Genomic DNA, 16,831 nt, shown 5'->3' on the forward strand with positions numbered 1-16,831 from the left:
ACACATACAGATCGGTTTGACAGGGGTCTCCAAACTGGCCTGGTAGAAGAGAGTGTGTGCCTGAGTGTGGCCTGCAATAGACTCGTCCCTTAGCCTGACCTGGACGTGACCTTTGCACCCCACTCTACCAAGACAAAATCTTTAAGGTTGGAGTATTAGGAAACAAAAGACTGAAAAATATTTATTATAAATGGCTCCCTGTCCACAGATGGGTTCTGCTTTGTAGCTGCTATTCTCAGGAGAGGCCTCAGGTTCCTGAATTGAACAAGGTAAGTTCAGGAGGTGAATGGATGCTTTATAATACAGTATTCTGATGTCAGGGAAGAAAGTCTAAAATGAAAACAGTGAAAATAGGCTGAGTAATTGTTTGTAGATAGAAACTAGTATCTGAAAAAAATCACCCTAATGTTACAGATAAAATATTAAAATGAGACTTACGCAGTAAATTACTAAGAAAATGAATAAATCATATATCTTGACCTTGGAAATGGGAATGGAAGTGGTCTCATGGCATGTGAAAGATATCTTCATATGCATACTGTATGTGCCTAAAAATATTTGAGAATATTTGGCCAATTTATGGACCAGTTAACTGTATTTCTTGCTTAATCTGACAACTTGTTCCAGCTCTTATTCTGAAGTCTCACAATCTGGAAGCTTTTTGAGTTGGATTTAATTGTTAAACTCAAATGGAAATTAATAAATTCTTTTTATATAGCTTTACATTCTAAAAAAATCTATTTTTTAAATTATATTTAAGATTGTTTTTCTTTCCTTTTTACACACTTTTCTTAACCAAAATGCAATTGACAATGAGGTGCAAATAAAAGGAAGCCAACATTTTTCTGAGGATGCTGTTTCAATAAAGAAGAAAAAAATGAAAGATAAACTGTTGAGGTACTACTCTGCTCTGATTCATCTAAATGTTTTTGTTGATGTTCTCAGCAAAGTGAAATGGCTGACTAAAGAAAACATAATTAACCTATCCAGCCATCCATTATGACACCAACTTAGTGCATTTCAGGACTGTGGGGATCACAGCTTGTCCTAGATATGGCCAGCCATGGACAGGACACCTACGGGATCACTCTATTAATTAAATTACGTGTTTTAATTGCAGAAAACAATGACTTAAAGTATAACTTCAACACTTCCTGGCCAGAGTTGTCCACCACTGCCTTAGAGAATGGCAGTTACTGTATTTATCACTCTAAATAATTAATCAATGCTTACAGTCTCTTGAGACACATGGCTTTCATTTGAATCTGCAGGTAGTCCATCGCCTATAACAAAAAATATAAATGTGTAAAGAATAAGGGAATAAATATATTGGCACAGCAAAATGACAGGTGCACACCACCCTATCACAGGAAAGACAACAAGCTTTTATTGTTAGATCATTAGTTAAATTCATATATCATTAATATGAACAATTTAAAAAGTTATAACAAACGTTTCGCTGAAAGTACAACAAAGCATTTTGCAATAGACCTTGCAGTACATTCATATCATAGAGCTATTGCACAGAAAAGGTCAGTAAAATCTTACTCCAAATTTCATTATGTAAAAGAACTTCATTCCACACCTGCTGTATCCTTAATCTTGCCATGCGTGGACTCCATCTGGTCTTCGGTCACCCACTCTTTTGAGGGCACACACTCTGAAGGTTCAGTAGTTATCCTGGATGACATGGAGCTCATGTATAAGGTAGGCACTGGATGTGTCAGACTCTTGAAAGCACTCTCCTCAACAGGATCCCAATGATCATAGTGGTGATAGGCCCCATCTGGCCAGTGGTCTTGGGTATTAGGAACTGTATGTCTATCTTTAACAATTTCAAAAAAGAAAGACATATTAAAAAATAATCATGTATCACAAGCATGGCATGATGGTGCGTTGATTAGCCACACTGATTCACAGCTGGAGGATAATGGGTTTGACACTCAGCCTGTGTGGACTGTACACTTTCTCCTTTGTGCATGTATGCACTGTTTTGTCACCCATATTTGAAGGACAAGCATAATTGGCAATGGACTGTAAACTGGCTCAGAACTGCTGATGAGGGTGGGCACACGAGTGCACCCTTGTCAGACTGCAGTTCCATTCAGGGTTGCTGCTTCATTATATTTGATGCTGCTAGAGTAGGTACCTGAAAACCATTACTACTACTTACTAGTTCTGGATGGATATATGAATGGACAAATTGCAGAGTCTGGTTAAAACAATGATAAATAAATAAATAAATACCTCTTGCCATTTCATGCTGCATTATGATCAGTACTTCCAGCAATTTAAACCAGTGCTATAAGACCATGAAGTACATTGAATCCTTGGCACCCCCTGGGGCTTTAGGTCCTTACTAGAGCCGAAACTTTCATCAGACCATTTGTTCAGTTCAGAAATGTGGGGGTAGAACCTCTGTTTGCATATTTACGTGCAAGGCAGAAACTAACCAATGACAGACTGCCAATCCATCACAGGGCACAATCAACACTACCCACAGTAATTCATAACAAGTCAGTTTAGGGTCGTCAGTTAATGGATGTTATTGGGATGTGGGTGGAAAACCCAACTTATTCATCAGAGAGCAATTCTTACCATTTATGCGCAATTAATGTTTACCCTTGTTTATCTATTTTTTGTGCCAAATCATACATTCACACCTGCTATTTTAAGAAAATTTCTCAGAAAAGGACAGATCTCCTTCTTCTTAAGAGGGTTCTCTAATTTAATTTCCAATCATTTTCTCATTTTCACACAGTGTCACATAAAGTCAGGAAATGTCCTGTTAGCAAAAATCAGAATCAGAATCACATTTATTGGCCCAGTACGCATGCATAAACAGAATCTGACACTGATTTTGATGACTCTGCAAGTATAAATTACATAATCGACATACACTCAACTGTTAATTACACACTTGAGATTTTAAAACAGAGAAGGCAGAGAATGTAAATATATATATATGCATACAAAGTGCAGAGTGCAACTCAGTGCAAGAAATACTGAAATAAAACTAAAATATAACACTGAATTAACCATTTGTGAGCTTGATGGCCTGTGGGGAAAAAAAACTGTTCTAATATCTGCTTGTTTTGGCGTATATTAATCTATAACGTTGGACTGATGGAAGAAGTTCAAAAAGGTTGTGGCCTGGTTGTGAGGGGTCGGTGATGATCATCCCTAAATGTTTCATGATTCTGGAATGGTACAGGTCCTGTAAGGTGGGCAGACTGGCACCAATGATATTTTCGGCAGTCCCGACTATTTGTTGTAGCCTGTTTTTGTCATGTTTATTCACTGGTTTAAACCACACTGTTATGGATGAGCTGAGAACAGACTCAATGACTGCTGTGTAAAACTGAATCAACAGTTCCTGTGGAAGGTTGAACTTCCTCAACTGTCGCAGGAAGTACATTCACTGTTGTGCCTTTTTTATGATGGCCCCTACATTGGTCTCTCATTTCAAGTCCTGGGAGATTATGGATCCCAGAAACCTGAAGGTTTCCACAACTGTCACAGCAGTATTAAGTATGAAGAGAGGGGATAATATGGTGGGACCTTATCTAAAGTCCACTGTCACTTAGTAAGATTCTACATTCAGTCTAACAGAGCCAATCAACCAGAGGGTGCATGTCTTAGGTGTGTCTGAGGAAACAGAAATACAGATATGAATTGAGTATTGAAATTGCACATTGTCCCAGATAAGATCAAAGACATGCAGGGGGTTACTGTGGCATTTTTTTTCAGACAGCCCATTATTGTGTTGGATGGTCATCCAAGTAAGAATTCCATTGTAGTATATAACAATACTATGACTACTTAAGCAAATGCAAGTTATTTAAAATAAACTGTTTAGGAATCATTAATAAATCAAGAAAGAAGGATGTGAATAAATATGTAGAATAAGATTAAGTGAAACTATGAAAGTGAATCTTTCCAATTTTGTCTATAAATCCAGCACATGTATTTATGACTGTGGAACAACAGAAATTGAAACTATAAAATTAAAGAGACAGTTTCATAAAAGGCAAGAATGCCATTCCTAAACATATCAGTCAGTTTTTTAAAAAAGTATTTCACATTGTTGCATTTGAGGAAAAAAGCAAGATAATTTAATTTAAATCCATTTATCCAAGTATCAGTTTCCTAAATCTTTTTCTTGTGAAACCAGAACTCTTCTTTAGTAGCATCAGGCTCCAGCTATGAGCTAACCTTGGATGGGATTCAGGAAATACTCACACTCTGACCAACACTCTCCCATTCCTGTTCAGTTGAAATTCACCAATTTATGGGGGAAATCAGAATACCACATGCAAATATGAGAACGATGTTGTAAAATAGAATCCAAGTCCATACAGCTGTGAAGTAGTGGCATGGACCACTGTGAAATCCTAAATAAAATGTATTCAAAATGGACAGCTTTTACCTTTTTGTACTCTAATCTCTTGGTCAGTAGAAACAGAAGCAATAGTTTCTCTTTGATGATTGCCACATTGGTTTTGGGCTTCCACCTAAAGAAAATAAAAATACACTTTGCTAAAAATACATCTTTTTGCTATTCATTTCTCCCAAAGACGATATTATGGTCAACAGGCAACTTCTTCCAAATCATCCTTGATGACATACTTCAATTCAACAAATTTAGAAGATTAGAGTGTTATCATTCTCAAGTTTACAGAGTAGGATGAAATTTTTACTTGCATGTGCTAATCGATGGCTTGTGAGTAAAAACACACCTTGCTTGAAAAATCTGAACAGTTTTCAACACTATCTGCCATTAATAGATTTTAAGATACACACAGTATATACATTGACTGTTGCAGGGAAAAGAAATGATCCGTTCTTTTTATAAATAACTAAATAAACAAAATAACTAAATTTGACAGGAAATTGTGCCATTTAAGTTTACATGAAGTACTGAACAATAATAAAATGATACTGTTTAAAATTTTGACATAGCTGCACATTTTCTGAACTTGCAACTTCTTTATTCTCTTTATAATTCTTGACTCTCCCCTTTGTGGATTAAACTCTGTGTAAGAGCCAAAGTTAGAAAGTTAATACTTTAAGTTAAACTTCTATTAGCTGTTTGCTTAATTTGAATAAAATATAATTTTCTTTCATAGCTATAGATTATGGTATAGCCTTAACCCCCTGTGGTTAACATGAAATGGAACCTTCCTGGCTATATTTGTAATAAAGTGTGCATGTGTGTGTATTTGGAATTAGTCCCATGGCTAGCATGGACTGAAAGACCCATTTGCAGTTTGTAAATGGGATAAGCATACAATTTTCTGACCGTTTAGAAATGGTTCAACTGTATGAGCAAATTTAAAGAATGAAACAAGATATATAAGCTTATAGATAGATAGATAGACAGATACTTTATTAATTCCAAGGGGAAATTCACATTCTCCAGCAGCAGCATACTGATACAAAAAACAATATTAAATTAAAGATTGATAATAATGCTGGTAAAAACAGACAATAACTTTGTAAAGTTATTAAAAGTTCTAGCAGAACTTTTCTTTTCTTTGCTATATCAATTTTTCTCTATTTTTGTGTAAACTGTTTTACTTTGAAATTTTACAAAAGCTTTTAAAAACAAAGATATTTTGTCTGTGGAATCATTTCAACGTGTCAGGTTATTGCCAGAATCCCATGAAGCAAACTAAAGCTGGAGAAGTTTGGTGATTTTGAGTAAACGCAGCTACACTCTGGTTTTGGAGAATCAGCTAGTGTCTTAGTATGTTGATGTAGGCTAATCCTGGTAAGTGACTGATATTAGGGATACATGCCTTTACTTAGAAATCTTAACACTATGTACCAGGAACACTTTCAAACATCTTATTATTGTAAAGGATGACAATCTTTGCCAACTTCAATGAGAAAATGTATGTCTTTATGCTAAAGAGATATATATGTTTATTGGGGACAATAATAAATAACTGAACTAAACACTTTTCAAAAAAGATGTTTTGCTATGTTGCAGGTACTCCTAATGTAAGAAACACATATATTTCTAATATAACTGCTTTCAATCCCAGCTTGAGTAAGCTGAATAATGTAAAGTTCATCCATCTTTCCTCATAACTATCATTCTTGAAATAAGCCAGTCATACTGAGCCGAGTCAGTAATTAACCTAGACTACCTGCTTTTGTGTCTCTGGACCTACAGGACATGTAAACTCCACACAGGGTGTGTCTCTGCCAGCATTTGAACCCAAGACTTTAGAGCTTCTTCTTGCTGACAGCTGATCTATTGTGCACATTTACTCAGTGCATTTGTATCTCTTTAGTTTTTGAGTAAGTGCAGGGAATAAACATTGCACTACCTTGGATGCCAATAAATTGTGGTTCGTATCAAAAGGAGGCCAGTTTATAGTCCAGTCCGCATAACCTCAGAGTTATGGAACAAAGCAGTCTCTAAGGAAAATGTGTGTGTGCAAGAAAAAAAAAACAAAGTAGTTCTTATAAGAGGCCAGTTCAGGTGGGACATACAGTATCCAATGGCTATGAACAAGAAAACTACTTCATGTGCTAAAACCTGTGTTCTCACTCACTTTTGTTTTTGGTTTATACATAAATTAATGAAAGAATCACAACTGATCTGCAGCACCCCGAGATGAAAAATCACATCAAGGATAATTACAGCTCTGTACTATAGTATATATGTAATACATAGCACTGAATTAATCATGCACTCTAGATAAAGAGTAGCTCACCTGAGACTGCACATGCATTTGCCGCAGCCTTTTTAGCCAGTCAGATTCCAAGTCCTGCACTAATTCAGATCGTTCATGGAACAAAGGGTCTGATAGCTTCAGTCTGTCGGATAGCTGTAGAAATGCAAGAAAAACTTCTATTAGTTCAAGAAGACAACCAAATGGTAAAGACTTTTAAACTAAACATTCATCAGTACAGACTGGGTTATTTATAGATTTATATAATTACAGTAAATTATTTATTCATGAAAATTGAGACTATAATGTTAACATCCATACAGACCTCTCTGTTATGCATCACCATAGTATGTTGAGATATAGTAATTCTTTTCATAATTAATTTTATTCTATTCACAAATAAAGGTGCATTGGTTCTAGTGTTTAGTACACATCTTGCCCAATATTATTTTAAATGAAACAAAGAAAAGTACCAGAACTTGCAACCTAATGAATGCCTATAGCAGGGGTGGCCAACTCTGATCCTGGAGAGCTGCAGTGGCTTCAGGTTTTTGTTCCAACTAAGTTGCTTAATTAGAAGCCAGTCCTCAACAATAACAGATCTTATTTAATTTCATAGCTTGTTAGTGTTTTAGCTCTACCATGTCAGTTCATTCTTAAATCATATTTTTTTTCCTTTGTAATGATACATGTATCATCTGAGTGATTTGAAGTCTAAAACAGGTAATTTTCAGTTCTTCACTTTCTCTTTGGTTTCCTTCTGAGTACTTAATTAAACCAAATAGTGAATGATGAGTACATACATGTGGAAGTGGAGACAAGCAAGATGTAGAACCGCTGGTTCATTTGTAATTTGCATCTTATTGCTAATAAGGGGCAGTTAAAACAATGAATACAGTGGTTAAAGACTAAAATAAGCAATTAAGGGTTTAAAATCTTAACTACTGTGGTGGGTTGGCACCCTGCCCGGGATTGGTTCCTGCCTTGTGCCCTGTGTTGGCTGGGATTGGCTCCAGCAGACCCCTGTGACCCTGTGTTCGGATTCAGCGGGTTGGAAACTGGATGGATGGATGAAATCTTAACTAGTGGGACAACTAAAATGAAGCAGAAAAATGTCATTTGAGCAATAAGTGCTTCATCAGCAATGAATGATTTCTCTTGAAGCAATTGGGTTGGAACAAAAACCTGATGCCGCTGCGGCGCATCACTGTTCTAAATGGTCTGGGTCTTAAATAGTAAATAAATTAAATTAGGTTAATTAGTAGCAAAAACTAGTCACTAATTAAAAAGATAGTTAGAATGAAAACCTGTAGCTCTCCAGGATTTTTTTTATAATTTGTTTGCATTTATATAGCACTTTTCTCACTACTCAAAGCGCTCAGCAATTGCAGGTTAAGGGCCTTGCTCAAGGGCCCAACAGAGCAGAGTCTCTTTTGGCATTTACGGGATTTGAATCAGCAACCTTCAGCTTGCCAGTGCAGATCCCTAGCCTCAGAGCCACCACTCCGCCATCAGAGTTAGCCATCCCTGGTCTAAACTGAAGAAATATCATTGATTCCAGCTGCTTACCATAATTATTTGCTGCAAAAGTACAGGTGAACATGTCTCTTGGTCGACAATGGTCTTGCCAATAACCTCGCAATAGTGAAAAGCTTGTGAGGCAAGTCCGTAGTCCAGCAGTCGGCAGGCGTATAGAAATTTGTACACCTGTAGTTAATTACAAGAAAATGCATTTGTCCTTGTGCGCACCAAACAGTATGTTATCTTCAAAGCATGTAAAATGTTGCTTTGCTGGCATTTTTAGAACACAGTCTTGCTGAAGCCTCAGATGTAATCGGGATAGGGTTATGACAAAGTTTTTCCTGATGTGATTTAAGTAATAATATTGCAAATAGTTTCCTTAGGTATTTTATATTTCTTCATATTGTGAACCTCTTAACGGAAGAATTGGCATCTTGAGTTGGATAAAGGCTGCTTCTTTGCCCAGCCTGGAAGCTTGAATGGAAGGATCATGTGGATGGAAGTGCAACTTTGCCAATATTGTTGATGGTTCATATCCCAGTCGGAGTGAACGGATGGTGGATGGCCTGGGGAAGACACTTTATCAAGAGCACCTTATCCCCCAACATGAGATAGCAGTGCTCCTCTCGCTTGGTTCCAGGTAGGACACCCGCAGGGCTACCTGGGATTTGTAGTTTGGGAAGGAAGCCCCATCGGGTTCCTTGGGTGCCGCCAGGGGACACTGCTGGCTGACGAACGACCACCCCCCCCTCCACCCCCTGTTTTGAACAGCTTCCGTATAACCCGGAAGTGCTTCTGTCATGCAGTGCCATGGCACCTGAAGTACTCCCATATCCAATAGAAAAGGAGGTATCTCCCTTCACTCACCAAGTCAGAGGGAGAGGATAATGCTCACTTAGGAGGAGTGGAGGGAAAGGCAGCAGTTAAACTTGGTGTATGCTTAGAAGTAAGCCTATTGAGGTATTGTTATTCAATAAAACAATGTTATTTTATCCTGGATTTGTGTCGGAGGCAGTTGTCTGGTATTCAGGGCTCCGGGGTGCGCCCTAGTGGCCACTATTTATAGATTAAATGTATAGATCACCATCGGAGTTAAAAGAGATCCTTCTCCCTCTTTCACTGGTAACAGATTGTGCATTTCTTAAGGAGCAACTGTCATCACATCCTAAATAAAATCATTTAGGACAAATAATTTTATTTGTCTGAGAAGCATGCCAGTTTTTACTAGTGCTATATACCTTAAAAAAAGGAGTTGTCACACTGGGGTGAAGGACAAGATTGATTTTATAATTTAAGGTCCCTGAGGAGTCTAGATGTAAGTATACAATTTAAGAGTTTTAAATAATGTATGATGATCACGTGATAGCCATACATCAATCCTTTTTTTCACCCTGCAGGTAGTCAGTGCCTATCCTGCCAATGGAATTTCATTGTCTTTTCTATTCACACACCCACCTGAATGGAACCGATTTAAAGTTGCCAATTATAATAACAACTTCCTTGTGTTGGTGTGGTTTTTATTTTCACTGTTGTATAAGTTTACATCAATATGTTAGCCTTTTATGGCAGGATTAAACAGCAGACATGAAACAGCCAAGTAATGAGCCAAGTACTATGCATTCCAAATCTTTGACCTTCTTGAGCATAGGAAGTATAATGAGAGTCACATTAATGCCATACTATGTTTGGTCAGAATCCAGATGTGAAAAAAGATGAGAAGATTCTTCTCTAACTCATCCCTTAAAAGCATGACTGAATTATAAAGGCGCTTGACTGTTGACCAGCCATAGTTTCTACTATTGTTTGAATTTTCAAAGGACAGTTATTTGTTTTTAAAGTTGGTTAACTTATAATACGAGAATAAAGAATTAAAATAGAAGAATTTTTGAACCTGGAAAGCAGAAATAGAGAAACTTGGATTTCCAAGTCGTTGGCAGTACTCAAACACTTCTGTGAGCTGGATGGCTGATGTGGTGGCAAACTTCAGGAAGGGAAGACTTGGGGAAAATGAAAAAAAAAATATTATAAATTCTGCCAGTAGTTGAACCTGCTTTTTTAAAAAACAAAATATTAATACTCACTTGTGGTTACTGCCCAAAAGGACCATCTTCTCTGATTTGTCAGTATAATTACCAAAGGGAACTCCAGCTATTAGGTAGCAGAAATGAGCTGCATTTATAAAATCTTTTGAAGCTAAAAAGTCACAAATACGATTACATTACAATCTGAAGAAGCAAGTCACTTTAATGCACTGGAAAACAATTTAGAGGAACTGCAATGCCTTCTGAGCTATTTGTTTAAGTTACACATGTCACTACCATCCTTTTGTTTTTAACCTGCTTATTCTAATACTGCAGCAACAAGCGCAAAGCAAAAACCAACTTGGAGGGGGTTCACAGTCCATCACAAGGTATATTATTACTGAATTTGTATAAATTGGTTCAGGGTAATTGGTACTGGAGCCCATCCCAACAGCAATGGGAAAAGGCAGGAACAAACCCTGGAATGGGGGGGTGGCGGTGGGGGGCGCCTTTGGGCTGTGGCAGAAAACTGCAGCATCCAAAGGAAACTTCATACAGAAAGTGACTAGAATGAGTTTACAATCAGGGCTCCTACCATTGTGAAGCAGTAGTGATAAAAAATAACTCTCAAACCATCTTAGTCTAATTCAGTATCATGAGTCTATTCTGGAATCACAGGGCACATAGTCACAGAGAGCTCTAAACTGGGGACCAGCATATCATGGTGTCCTTTTGGAATATTCAGTTAATCTAACATGAACATCGTGGCAATGTGTTAGGGAAACCCACAGATATACACAGAGGCAACATGTGAACACCATACTGACAAGGATCAGGTGTCGCATTTGAACCCAGGGCACTGGATGCATGAGACATCACAGGTAACCACTGCTCGAAAAGAACTAAATATAGTGGTGCTAAATGATATGCCCATAGATGGTACAGCAGACCACCTCTCATTAAACCATAAAAACTTTTTAATTAATAACAACACACATCATGATTATTCAGTAGATGTACATGGCACTGCTTCTACAGAGTATGTAATAACTGCACATCTTATGGTCAATTTTAATTAAATACAACAGCAATGATAAATCAGGAAAATATTTAGTATACTTACAATAAAGATCTATTAAAAAGTCAAGAATCCCAGAGGGAATAATGTACTTTTTCACTTTCCTTACCAAGAGTATCTGCCATAGTAATAACAGCTTTCTGATAAACATCAGGATCACTGGTCTGGTTTGATAGCATCATAGCGAGATGAGGTTTCCAGTCTCCCCATCTGTCATCTCCACAGTTCTAAACATTAATAAAATATGTGTGTACATTCAATATTCTTTTTCTAGAAGACTTTATTTTTATTCTTTTTCTTTCACTGCATTATTATTCATTTTCCTACTATAGTTCTTTTGGGGTTTACTAGGTAAAAATAGCATTTTTTGCCTGTGTGTGTAGCAAATCATTGTAAAACTTTCGGAGTAGAACTCTGAGTTTATCTACTATTAAATTTTGAAGGATTCTCAGAGCAATTAACTGAACTGAATAAGCATCTGGGAGTTAGAAGACACTGCAGTTTACCTGTATTTCTACAAATCCCATGTAGCAAAAACATGCAGCTGGAGTTATGAAACAGAGACATTAATTATGACATACTTCTTCTCTGAAGCTGGGAGAGCATCTGGAAATCTGGTAGACTTTACTTTGCACTGATAATATATTTTGCCCTTCACTGCCTTACAGATGCAAAGTTATTCATGGTTTCACTCAAAATAACCCTTCATCTGAAGGCTGACACAGATTCAGTTTCAATCAAAATTTTAGACAGCACTAATGCTTGCATCATTAAATGCTTAATAAATATTCAACAAAGCACAAATTGTACAACTAAAAATCTGTTGCACCTTGTTTTATGATTATCGTTGGATGTGTTAACTGCCAGTGAAGGTCCTGTCCATGGAACTGGTAAATGTTTTATGAAGATTTTAACAGCTGCCTTTTATGGCCTTTAATATACAATATGGCCATGGTATACACTCCCGAATAACATATGATATGAATTATGATCTAATCTAATGTAATTTCATTCCATCACATTTTGGTTTCTTTCCTTTTTTCTAAAAGCATGCCAGTTATCAGAATTCTTACTAACTAGGCCTGGTGATGGCCATTTTCAGTGTCATTCCTACTCCTGTTCTAAAGTCAGGATTGTGTGAAGTTCCTTCGTCAGTGCTAATGCGGACAAGTTCTGTCATATTTACAGAATAATTTCATAACACATGTTCACAAGTGTGCATTGACAAACATGCTGAAAGCAAATGTGACAATAAGGCATAGAATACCACTTTAAAACAGTGATAGGTAGTCAGTTCACACTCACTGTAGACGCAATGGGTGTTCTTCCAGAGAGCAACTGAAACAGTGTCTGAAGAGGATCACTCAAGGCCAGACTATTGGTGAACCTGGAAGATGCAGTTAGAAACAACACTTTAACATAATGACAGGAAGGTTTCATGCCAATACAATGAAAGGTTCATTAGAAAACTAAAAATCCTTTCCTAAACATGCTAAATGAACATGTGTGGAAGTAATCTAAAATGTGTTCTGCAATGTGCTTAGCACTCCAGTAATTATTCCTGCTTCTTAGAACATTACAAAGATTTAGACGAGAAAAGGACATTTATCACAACAAAGCTCGCCATTCCTATCCGCATAATTCCTCCAAAATAATATCAAATCACGTTTTGAAGGTTCTTAAAGTCCTATGGTCTACCACACTATCTTCTAACTTATTCCATGTGTCTACAGATCTCTGTGTAAAAAAGACTTTCTCAATGAGCACCCATAGTTGTCAGGATGGGTTCTAGTCCCTATGACTCTGAAATGTATTAAGTGGATATGACAATAGATAGATGAATGAATGCGTTATATTTATAACATGATAACAACCCACAGTTCCACTTCTTAAATTACCTTCTTACTGTTTTTTTCCATCACAACAGGAACTATAATGTACTAGAACAAAGCTGCCAGCCTGGTCCAGGTGCTTTCCTATTATAAGTAAGAATGTACATGTGGTGTTCTTTGGATTTAATTACATCAAACTAAGCAAAGGATATTGGCATAACAACCTAATAGCAGATAAGGAAGGATTTCTGCTTTATCTTGTCTTATGTTTTTGTTTGAGTTTTTGTTTTTCTTACAGCACTGTTTCAGATTGTTAATGAGCTGTAGAAACATTTGAAGACTTTCTTGTTTGGTGAATTTCTGTCTAACTGATATTAAGTGTTAGGTTTTGTAAATCTAGGGCTTGTAACTCACTTGTATTTTGTTCTGAGCTCTTCATTTGGGATGCTCAATTATGTATCCTTGTCCTATTAGACTTGTCCAAAACTGATGTTACTCAATTATACTGACCTGTTTTGTAAGTTGCTTTACATAAAAGTGTCTGCTAAACAAATAAGAATAAAAGTAAATGTATTTGCTTAGAAAGATAATTTGCTCTACAGCTTCTTTGATATTCACCTTTATTTTCAATTTCATTACAGCTGAAAATTTCATAGTCATGTTAAACCCTATCCATAAGTGCTTGTGCTTTGTCTGCAGTCCACCAAGCCAAATGGCTAAAATGATTGTTTTGTGCCAAGCAACAACACTTCAAATATAACATTCTTATTTGCATGATGACACAGCTGCTTCAGTGTCATTGCCAGCTAGGTCCAAGTTCCACATACAGAGTAAAAACCAACAATGGGTGGTTCTAGGAGTCTTAGGAAAACAAAAATGAAACCAGAAACTAGCTAAGCTTCAAAATTTCAGTGGTAAAGAGGAAAGAAAATACAACTCATTATTATTTATGTAATTTGAAAACTGACAGAAAAGGAAACTATTATAATTATTTTCCTCAATAATTGTCTAATGAACAACTTTTTTCGACAGAAGGTCGTAGAGAGTGACAGGTGCAAGGCAGAAAGTAGCATACTGCAGGGCACCCTTAAGAAAACACCTTTACTCACTTATGGTAGGACAATTTATTTAGTCACTCAAATGAACAGCATATCTCTGAACCATGGAAGAACTCAGAAACCTCCAGAACAGCCTCCACTGGAAAGAATTTGAAAAATAATATTTTTCCCTACTGACCCAGTTCAGAGTCACCATTCAACCTAACCTGCACATCTCTGGGAAAGAACTGGAGTGTCCATAAAAAAAGCTGTGCAAGATAAGAAAGAACATGACAACTATATACAGAGGATGTTAAACAAATCCAGGTCCTTGGAGTTATGAAACAAACAAAAGATCTTAACACCAACATGTCATGTTTTTAAAATTTTAATTTCATGTAATCATACCCTTAAAACTACGTACTACGGTATGATTGTGCTTACTTGTTCGCAGATCTCCAATCACACTTGCCATGTTGTTTCTTATGAAAAATTACCTCACTGTTTTTATTGATAAGTCCAATGACTGAATGACCATTACCTGTTTAGAACATTGATGTATGTCCTGCTGTCCATTTTACTGGCCAAAAAGAAAGCATGACCCCAGAGCTCATTACCCATTGCAGCCTCAAGAGCCTCCTAGTATGGGAAAAAAAGAAAAACTTTTAAAACAAATCTTTTATATGTAATATACAACAAAACCAAAAGTTAGGATTTAAATTTGTTCTAGTAACTGAATATGACTAAACAATTCATTAATTTAATTCAAGAGCAGCAGACAATTCCAGAAGTACCTGGCATGATGCAAGAACCAACCTTAAGCAGACGTCATCTTTGCATACTAGAGAGAAGCAGCTGAGAGTTGTTGTTTTTATCGGTGGTGTGAAAATGAATTAAGAAATACATTTTGCTCCTACAAACTTGTGTTTGGTTTGCTGCTAAGGAGCCATGCTGGAATTTTTAAAGCTTTTTTCCCTTTACAGGGTTTTTTTGCTTTTTTTTCACCTTCACAGGAGTAAAAGCAGTTGGGTGTTTAGGGGTGCTTCTGGAAAAGTTACTTGTTACGTGTACTTGTTCTTGTTATTTGTATTCAAACTAGCGTCGGCAAGGCAGGGCAGTAAGCAGCTTCTGAAAGCAAATAAACTGCCGTCGTAGCAACAAACAGTTTATAAGAAACAGAAACAGCGATTCCTTAGTGGGAAGAAACGCTGCATCTATCTTCAAATCAGTAAAGGAGAAGGCTCAGTGGTACATAGTCAGAAGGCCCTCACAAGCAACTGTAGGAGCAGACAAGACAGTAAGAAATTAACTAGCGGCATATATTCACTAAGTTTTTCTACAATGAACAGTTCTTAGCAGTCAGGAAAATAGAGCAGTTAAGAGGGTGACAGCATAAGGGTTCATTAATATGAAGGTGTACAAATGGTGCAAGCGGAGAGCATTTAAGTAAGGAATAAGAGGAGCACAAAGTTAGGAGAACAGACAGAGAAAATTAAAGTTAACCTCATAGAAGTACAAACAGCAGGCAGTCAAGGGGAAGAATATTACAGGAGCTTAACAGGCCAGAAGGTGTAAAATAATGTGTGGCAGTTCTTTGCACAAATTTCTTTGACTTAATTTTTTTTTTACTTTTACCATTTAAGGTAAAATTTTTAACTTTAATATAAAAAAAAGTTATGGCAATTTTAGTAATCAAATCAAATCTCTAAAATCAAATTTTAATAATGAGGACAGTGCAAAACAAATCTTTTTAGATGACAGCTTGGAGGAGCCATTCTTCTATGAGGGTTACATCTGCAGGAGATGCCAGCTAATCCAGGATTGCTGAACTGGAGGGGTAGTTGGCCAGCTTACATAGTAGCAGAGAATTGGCGGACGTGGCCCAGGTGTCCTTTAGAGAGATAGTGTCCCTAAGGTGGTGCAGGAAGAGATTCCAGACCAGACAGGTAGAGATAGATGGGTCACAGTTATAAAGTGTAAGGTAAAGTGTGCACACTGTCTGGGGATATCAATCCCAGAACTGGACGTTTCAAACCATGTTCAGGTCCTCGCAGAGCTGGATGGCGCCTCTGAAGATTCTAAGGTGGTTGGAAGGGGTGAAGAGCCCCAACAGGCCACCTCAAATCCAGGTCCCAGAAAAAGAGAGGTGGTGATAGTTGGGGACTCAGTCATTAGGAGGGTTGAAGCACAGGTTTGCCCCAGAGACAGAGAGTCTACTACGGTGTGTTGCCTTTCTGGTACACAGCTGGGAGATGTCCCTGGAAGGGTGGATAGACTGTTGGTCAGAGTGGAGGTGGATTCCAGCTGCTATTGTCCATGTTGGAGCAAATGACATACATAAGGGTAGTCTGTCAGTTCTTCAATCAAAATTTAAAGAGTTAGGAGCCTGGCTGAGGAGCAGAACTGACAAGGTGGTCTTCTCTGAAGGTCTGCCTGTGCCAAATGCCAATCCAAGGCTTAATGAGTGGCTCAAATATTAGTGCAGGTTAGAAGGAACAGAAGAAACCTGTTCTACTGTGATGAGTTACATATGAACTGGTTGGTCGTCAATATGTTGGGGAGGTATATGAGTGGGTTAGTCGAGGATTGTTTAAACTAGGGAATGGGGGGGCAGGGAGTTTAGGACAAGCCAGTTTAAGAACTATGCACAAAGGAA

The 16,831-nt window shown here is 37.3% G+C and overlaps 1 protein-coding gene across 6 annotated transcripts in view; it reads right to left on the reverse strand.

The window, feature by feature from the left end:
* The window catches only part of sec16b (SEC16 homolog B, endoplasmic reticulum export factor), a 56,927-nt gene that overhangs the window by 8,996 nt on the left and 31,100 nt on the right, over window positions 1-16,831 (reverse strand). For all 6 annotated transcript variants that reach the window (XM_028811504.2, XM_028811506.2, XM_028811503.2 and 3 more), the window contains 10 exons: window positions 14,717-14,814; window positions 12,612-12,693; window positions 11,416-11,533; window positions 10,289-10,400; window positions 10,099-10,204; window positions 8,256-8,393; window positions 6,729-6,842; window positions 4,430-4,514; window positions 1,586-1,825; window positions 1,234-1,283 (listed from right to left, as the gene is read on the reverse strand). In XM_028811504.2, coding sequence (XP_028667337.2) covers window positions 1,234-1,283; window positions 1,586-1,825; window positions 4,430-4,514; window positions 6,729-6,842; window positions 8,256-8,393; window positions 10,099-10,204; window positions 10,289-10,400; window positions 11,416-11,533; window positions 12,612-12,693; window positions 14,717-14,814 — 1,143 coding nt within the window. The remainder of the gene's footprint in view (window positions 1-1,233; window positions 1,284-1,585; window positions 1,826-4,429; window positions 4,515-6,728; window positions 6,843-8,255; window positions 8,394-10,098; window positions 10,205-10,288; window positions 10,401-11,415; window positions 11,534-12,611; window positions 12,694-14,716; window positions 14,815-16,831) is intronic.

This window comes from Erpetoichthys calabaricus, chromosome 10 (genome assembly GCF_900747795.2).
Source record: "Erpetoichthys calabaricus chromosome 10, fErpCal1.3, whole genome shotgun sequence".
Lineage (NCBI taxonomy): Eukaryota > Metazoa > Chordata > Cladistia > Polypteriformes > Polypteridae > Erpetoichthys > Erpetoichthys calabaricus.